The following is a 7,451-nucleotide window of genomic DNA, read 5'->3' on the forward strand; positions in this document are numbered from 1 at the left end:
GGCAGGCATCACCCCCTAACGAGGCTCGAGAAATTTAAGCCAGCTGATTTGCCCAAGGTCAAAACTGTGGCAAGAACAAAGGGAGTTGGTCGGCTCTTCTCCAGAGAAGACTCTCCTCCCGACAAGGTCACACCCCTCCCCCAAAGGATACACAGTGGCCGCAGATTCAAAGGAAGCTGCAGTAGCCAGGGTTATGCCTGAGCATCGGCCTGGACGCCAGTCCTTGAGTTGCCACTGATAAGTAATGACCTTGGGCGAGTTCTATCCTCATCCAGGGTCTCAGTTTCTTAATCTGTCAGGTGGACGTGGTGGGCTGGGAGCTCTCCGGTCCTGTCGGCTGAGATGGCAGGGGTCCCACTTCTCTGCGTGCTGTTCTAGTCCTAGGAGGCAAGGCAGTTCTGGCCCCGGAGATAACACTTAACACAGAAGGTCTGAGCATGCGCCATGCTGGACAAATAGTCCCAGCGCAGTGTTTGATCCTCCCTGAGTGGGAGGATCCAGATAAAGCCTCCTGTGTGTGAGTGGGACAGAGATACGCGATCGGGAGAGATTCCATTGTCTCATCATCTTCAAGGAGGGGAGGGGGTACCCTGCGCTCAGACCTGGGTCCCCCATCTCATGAACACCTGGAAAAAAGGGCGTTCAAGCTTTTTTTGGGGAAGGGGCAGGATGACACCCCTCTTTCTCCCTTGCCCCCATTGTTGACTCAGGTAAGTGGGTGAGTCAGGTATCTGAGGCTAGAAGGACTCTCAGGTGGCTGATCTGGGAGTCCTGTCTTATCTGGGGAAAGATGCTGTTACAGTGATGAAAAGAGCAGAGAGGAAACAGCAAGCTGTCAGTCGGAATAAGGTGGAAAGTGAGGTTGCCAGGCAGGGGTGGGGCTGGGGCACCGAGGGGATGAGAGGCATCCGGACAAGCAGCAGGAGTCTTGATGTCCCAAGACCTTCTCAGCTGATGAGCTCACTTCTGACTGGCTGGAGGGGCTGACTTCTGACTGGCTGGAGGGGCCGGCTTCTGACTGGCTGGAGGGGCCGGCTTCTGACTGGCTGGAGGGGCTGGCTTCTGACTGGCTGCAACAGCCTCACCGCTCTCCCTGAGGCTGGCTTCCCTCCTGGGCTATCTATAATAGAAGGCAGCTCAAGTAGCCCTGACACTGGGCAAAACTGAGCTCTGAGCCTAAAGGCCCTTTAAGTAAAATGGAAGACACTGTCTCTGACCCCAGGCCCTGCCACACCCAGCAGGCTCCAGAAGGAATAAGCAGCCCTGGCCGGTGTTGCTCAGTGCTTACAGGACTATCTCGTGCATTGAAGGGTCTTAGGTTCGACCCTTGGTCAGGCTGCATGCAGGAGGCAGCCGATAGATGTTTCTCTCTCCCCCATACCTCCTCTCTCTGTAGAATCAATGAAAGAAACAACACATCCTCGGGTGAGGATCAAAAAAAGAAGAAAGAAGCACAAGCATGGTCTAAAACTGTGGATTGAAGGTCCTCAGGTTTCTCAATTGGCCCCACTCTCCTTGGCAACAGAGGCTCAGCGATCGGGACTGAAACCACGAACCCTCCTGCGGGGTGGGGTGGAGCAAAGGAACGGGGAGCAGGATCACATGAAGGCGGAGGAGACGGTGGCAGCCTCGAACCCTCCCCGATCTCTGTACCTGGGGTTGACCTCGTTCTTCACAAGGGTGAAATAGGTGTGCATCTTGTGCCAGAGGGTGGGCTTGGGCAGGCTGCCGTTGGTGTGGATGGTGTGGATCTTTGCCATTTCCAAGGCGATTAGCCTACAGCAGAAAACAAAAAACACACAGGAAGGGTAGACTATCAGCCCCTCCTGACCGGAAAGAGGCCCTACAGTGTCCAGGAGGGGGCTGGCCAGAGGGCAGAGTCTGCTGGGGCTATTACATATCTTTCCAGAGCTCTCTCTACACCTCAGCGGAGGCATGGAAAGGAGATTGGCCTTTGGCCTAGCAGGTCCTTTTCCAGAACTAGAGCTGGCCTAGCAGAAGGGCAAAGCAGTGGGCTGTTGGCTACTTGGCCAGTGACCCTGCCCCACCCCAAGGTCACGTACCCACAGCAGGCCCTGAGGGCAGAAGGGTCCCTGGGGATGGGGGCAGTGTCCCCCCCCCCCCCCCCCGGACTCTGACCCTCAGGGGGAAGTGAACGCAGGGCACCAAGGGATTGGGGGGGAGGGCGGTCATGCCAGGCGGGGAGGAAGGCCCGCCTCTTATCAGCCTGGCCAAGGTGGGGAGGGACGCAGGCGGGCCCCGGGCAGCCCCTCTCTGGGGCAGGGAGTTGATGCTGGCGGCTGGGTGCCAAGGACGCAAAACAAACCAGCGTTCTATTTTCAAGTTCTCCCGTGGACATTATCCAAGGTCCCCGGAGGGAAGGAGGGGCGGTGGGGAGCGGAGAAGGCAGCTCCGGGGAAGGCGGCTGCCCCAGGGCGGAGGTGGGTGGAGGGCTGACGGTCAGAGGGGGGTGGGGGGGCTTGATAAGGACCCATCAGCGCCTGAGACCTGGGTCCCGGCTGGGCTCCCCTAGGCCTGGGCCAGCTCCCCCTCTGCAGCCCCACCCCCCGCCCGCTGTCAAGCCTCCAACATCCGAGCTTCCTCTACCTCTGCCTGTTGCTCCAACAATAATCTGGGAAAGACAACAAAGGCACTGACTGTTGGAAACCTTGTTGCTGAGCTGTCCAGGGACACCCACGCCCGCCCCTTTAAGGGTCCTGGGAAGGGGCAGGGCCATTTCCCAGCAGGACAACGGGCCACTCTGGGGCTCTGGAAGCCCCCAAGGCTCCCACCTCCTACAGGGCGGGGGCGTGGCAGCAGCTGAGTGGGTGAGAGACGAAGGCTGGAGGCCTGGGAAGAGGAGGGAGCCCAGGGCATGGCCTGGGCGAGGCGAGAAACAGACCTGAGACCCAGGCCTCCCCCCCAGAGGAGGATTCCGAATGGAACATGAGCTGAGCGTTTCCTTGAATATCAATAGGGATGCTGCCTGGAATAGCAATGGGAGTGAACCTCAGCGCGCAGCATCTTGATGCTGCAAAGCCTCAGCAGGCCCAGGCTGGGAGGTGGGACTCAAGGCCACGAGGTGAAGTGGCCCCCAACGTTCTCCCCCTCCCCACCCCCGCCTTCCCTCCTGGACCCGCCTTTATCCCAGGGAGAGAATGATCTGTCCTGGGAAAAGGATTCAGGAAGGGCTACCTCCCACACTTCGCTCAATTTTTGGCTTTTCCCCCCTAATGAATGTCAAGTTCTTATTATTGGACCCTAATCCACCCTCCTCTTCCTGACAATGGTAATCATTTCCATGAGAGGGGGAGTGACGGTGTCAGACGCACAGGGGCGGTGAGACCCGGAGTGGCAAGGACCTGCCAGTATTGGAGCTGGGAGGAGCGGGTGGGATAGCAGGACAGGGCTCCACACCCTCTGCCCTGCCCAGACCTCCCTCTCCGGCCTGGGTGCATGTACCGCTGCTCAGCGGGGAGCCTGAGATGTCCCTTAAGTGGGCTGGCACATCCCCCAAACCCAGACACAAACACACAGCGGCAAATCACAACTCCGGGGGATCTGCTGGGGCCTCAGCAGCCAGGAGCCCTGGAGTGGAGGGTGAGGCTCTTAGATTCCCTCCTTCCAAGTCCTTCAAAGGCCTGACAGGGGTTCCCTGCAAACAGGGCCAGGGACACTACCTTGGGGTTAACTGCAGCAGGCGAGGGAGCAAAGGAGCTGTTTGGCCTACTCCCCAGGGGGGCTTTGCTGTTGCCCCTCGGAATCCGGAACAGGGTGGGACAGGACAGAGCCCATGGGTCCTGGGCAGGCCCCTGTGCCACTCTCCCCAGCGTCACCTGGGCACTCACTCTGGTCTGAGTGCCCTGCACATGGCCGCAGCACTGGAGGGAGGACGGTGGATCCTGCCCCGCACAGAGGAGACTGCACCAGGCCCCACAGCCCTAGGGCCCGAGGGTCCTCTAGATGTAGGCATTTCCCAGGACTGGCTCCCTGGGGCCTGTGGGGTTCTGTGAGGCTCTGGAAGCTCAGCAGCTCCCCGAACCCGGGTTCCCACTTTGTCAGGACATCTGAAAGGAGCTCACAGTGTGGGAGGGATGGCGTCTCTCTGGGCTACGAACCCCTGCTCCCCCCAATACTGAGCTCATGGCAGGAGGGGAGGGGCTCAACTCCCTGAGGGGCTGGGATTTGGCTCGGATTTCATTTCCAAGGCTGAGACACGTCCATGGACCAGGACGAGGATCCCAGGCGCTTGGTTTGGTCCCACGTTCACCCACGTTCTCCAGCGCCTCCCCTGAGAACTCCTAGCAGACCCCACTGCAAACCTACACAAAGCGATCGCCCCTCTTTGCACAGCAATGCACACACACACACACACACACACCCCTTTTCCATGCAATTTCAGGGAGTTCTCAGATCTTATGCCTTGTTCACGGATGCCACGCTACCCGTGGAAGCTGGCCAGGGCTTCCAAAGCCCGAGGCCTGAGAGAGCATGGAGATGGCCAGGACCCCGAGCGCCCGCCCTCCTCACCTGAAGAGCCGGGGCTCCCGGATGTGCTCAGGCCCCAGGGCCACGCCCCGCATGTACTCATAGCACAGCCCATTCTGGAAGGTGCAGTAGAGTTTGGGGGCGCAGCCGTGGGCTCGCAGCAGCTGGAAGTTCCTGACCTCGCTCTCCCGGTCCACCAGCAGCTCCGTCCGCTCCCCGTACACCCGGACCAGCACGCAGTCCCGCATGTCCTCCTCCACGTAGCAGGCCACCAGCTTGTTGGTGATGCCGTCGGTGAAGCGCTGGCACGGGGAGAGGGCAGCACGGGGTGCCTGGGGCAGGGCGTCTCCTCTTGCCCCACGGCCGCCCAGCGTGCCCGACCACACAGAACCCCGTCCTTCAAACTCCTTTACCACAGAGCTCAGCACCCCCCAACGCCTGGGATGGGTTAGAGCAGTGGCAAATCACAACTCTGGGGGATCTGCTGGGGCCTCAGCAGCCAGGAGCCCTGGAGTGGAGGGTGAGGCTCTTAGATTCCCTCCTTCCAAGTCCTTCAAAGGCCTGACAGGGGTTCCCTGCAAACAGGGCCAGACACTACCTTGGGGTTAACTGCAGCAGGCGAGGGAGCAAAGGAGCTGTTTGGCCTACTCCCCAGGGGGGCTTTGCTGTTGCCCCTCGGAATCCGGAACAGGATTCCCGATGCCGCGGCCCTTTAATACGTTTCCTCCTGCGGCGGTGACCCCCAACCATACATTTATTCTCATTGCGACTTCATAACTGTCATGTTGCTACAGTTAATGAATCGTAATGGAAACATCTGTGTTTTCCGATGGTCTTAGGCTCTACAGCAGCGGTTCTCAACCTGTGGGTCGCAGCCATTGGAAAACACAGATATTTACCCAAAAAGTGGCAGCTCTGGCTCAGGCCAGGCACCCCGCGTCTACCTCCAGGGCTGGGTTTGTTTGTGTGGGGAGTCTGCACACCCCTTGAGGGTTAGAAGCCCCCTCCTCTCCTTCCTCCTCCGCCCTGGCCCCGAGGGAAGCCCCCACTGACCAGCATGCGGCAGAGGAGACACGGGGGACTCACTCTGGTCTGAGCGCCCAGGACAAGTCCATCCCCACTGGGTCAACTCTCCCTGCCCGTAGGCACAGGGCGTTTTGCTGTCCCTCCTGCCCATCCAGGGTCTTGAGGGTGGCACCCACCCCAGGGCTTGGGTGCTCAGAGCTCCTTAGGGCCTCTGCGTTCCACACCAGAAGAAACCATCGACCCCGAGGGGGAGACCAGGCTCCCCAAGGGGCTGACAAGGAGGAAGGAACCATGGAGTTTACAGGGCACAGTGGCAGTGCTGAGAGGGGCCTTGTAGAGGACCTCTGAACCAATTCTGGGCGGGGAAACTGAGGTCCTAAGAGGGAGGGACTGGCAGGTAGCATGCTAGGCCGGTAGTGGCAGTAACTGGGGCCTGCCTGATGCTTTGGCCCTCATCCTCCAAAGGAGATCTTTTGTTTTGAAAATGCCACCTCCCCACCCGTCTCCTAGGAGGGGTCTGTGAGCTTCCACACTCGGTCCAGGACCTCCCAGAGGAGGAGCCGCTCCAGCACAAGCTGCAGGTGCCTCCAGCCTGCCCAGGGCCACCCCCCAAGCATCTCCCAGAGGGATGGGAGGGTGGGCAGGCGACACATTTTTTTTTTTCAGAGGACACAGGTCAGCTGGGGTATCAGCCAGAGACTCCCTGCGCATGTGTTCATTTGGGTGTGGGAGGCGCTGTGTGTGTGTGTGTGTGTGTGTGTGTGTGTGTGTGGTGGGTGGCTGAGCCTGGGCCAGGGGAGATGGGGAGGACTCCCACACAGCGCAGTGGCCAGCTGAATCCCAGACCCGCAGAGCCTGGAGGCTTTGCTACCACCACATGGTGCAGAGGGGCAGTATGGTGTGTGAGTGTGGGGTTCCTGAAAAGTCCCTGCCCGCAGGCTTCACAACCCGCTTGGTACACGCTCGGGCAGCCAGGGGCATCGGTGGGCAGCCAGGGGCAGCGGTGGGCAGCCGGGGGCAGCGGTGGGCAGCCAGGGGCAGAGGTGGGCAGCCGGGGGCAGCCCGGGGCAGCACTGCGACAGGGGGTGGGGCCCGTGCTGCACACTGACAGTGGACAGGTGGACCTCCGGGGTGCACGCCCTCCAGCCCGAGTGGAGAGGGGAGTGGAGGGCGCAAGAGGCAGACGGATCAGGAAACATACATGCAAACATACATGCAACACCACCCTCCTGCTCAGCGCCGCGCCCCCTGGGCCCCACGCCCATAGGGATGCCCGGATCGACGCCCGCACCCCCGCTCGCTCGGGTACCTTGGTCCGAACTTGCTCGGGCTTCCACTGCGGCCGCAGCTCGCGGATGAGGCGCAGGGCGCCGGGCAGGATGTCGTCCGGGTGCACGGAGACCGCGAAGCAGGGGACGGCCGCCCGCGGGGGGCCCGGGGGCTCCCGGCAGCGCGCGCCGGCCGTCGCGCCCTCCTCCATGCCCCATGGGCACTGCGGGCCGGGCGCCGGCCCCCGCAGGTAAAAGGGCGCGCGCGGCACTGGCGCCGGAGGGGGCGCAGCCATTCCCGGGGCCGCCCCCTCGGAGCCGCCGCGCGCACGCGGGCCAGGCCGGGCCGGGCGGAGGGGGGCCGGCGGGGGCGGCGCAGGCGGGGAGGGGCCGGGGTCAGGCCATGCCCCGGGAGCCCCTGCCCGCCGCCGCGTCCGCCTCCGCGCAGCCCGCCGCCCCGAGCCGCCCCGGGGACGCCGCCGGGGCCGGCCGCGGCGGTGACATCACGGGCGGGCGCGGGGCGGGGGGCGGGGGCCGCGGGCACGCCCCCTCCTTCCGCCCCTTCGCCCCCTCCCTTCGCCTTCTCCCTCCGCCCCCTCCGCCCCCTCCGCCCCGTCCGTCCCCTCCTCCTCCGCTCCCTCCGCCTCCTCCTCCGCCCCGCGCGGCCCG

At 62.4% G+C, this 7,451-nt stretch overlaps 1 protein-coding gene across 1 annotated transcript in view; it reads right to left on the reverse strand.

Annotated features, from left to right (window-relative positions):
- Positions 1-7,232, reverse strand: part of ETNK2 (ethanolamine kinase 2) — a 19,747-nt gene extending 12,515 nt beyond the window's left edge. Inside the window, exons 1-3 of the mRNA XM_036442164.2 lie at positions 6,824-7,232; positions 4,531-4,790; positions 1,654-1,776 (exon numbers count right to left, since the gene is read on the reverse strand). Coding sequence (XP_036298057.1) covers positions 1,654-1,776; positions 4,531-4,790; positions 6,824-7,078 — 638 coding nt within the window. The 5' untranslated portion in view covers positions 7,079-7,232. The remainder of the gene's footprint in view (positions 1-1,653; positions 1,777-4,530; positions 4,791-6,823) is intronic.
- Positions 7,233-7,451: the final 219 nt, after the last annotated feature.

The sequence above is a fragment of the Pipistrellus kuhlii genome, unplaced genomic scaffold (genome assembly GCF_014108245.1).
Source record: "Pipistrellus kuhlii isolate mPipKuh1 unplaced genomic scaffold, mPipKuh1.p scaffold_m20_p_18, whole genome shotgun sequence".
Classification (NCBI taxonomy): Eukaryota; Metazoa; Chordata; class Mammalia; order Chiroptera; family Vespertilionidae; genus Pipistrellus; species Pipistrellus kuhlii.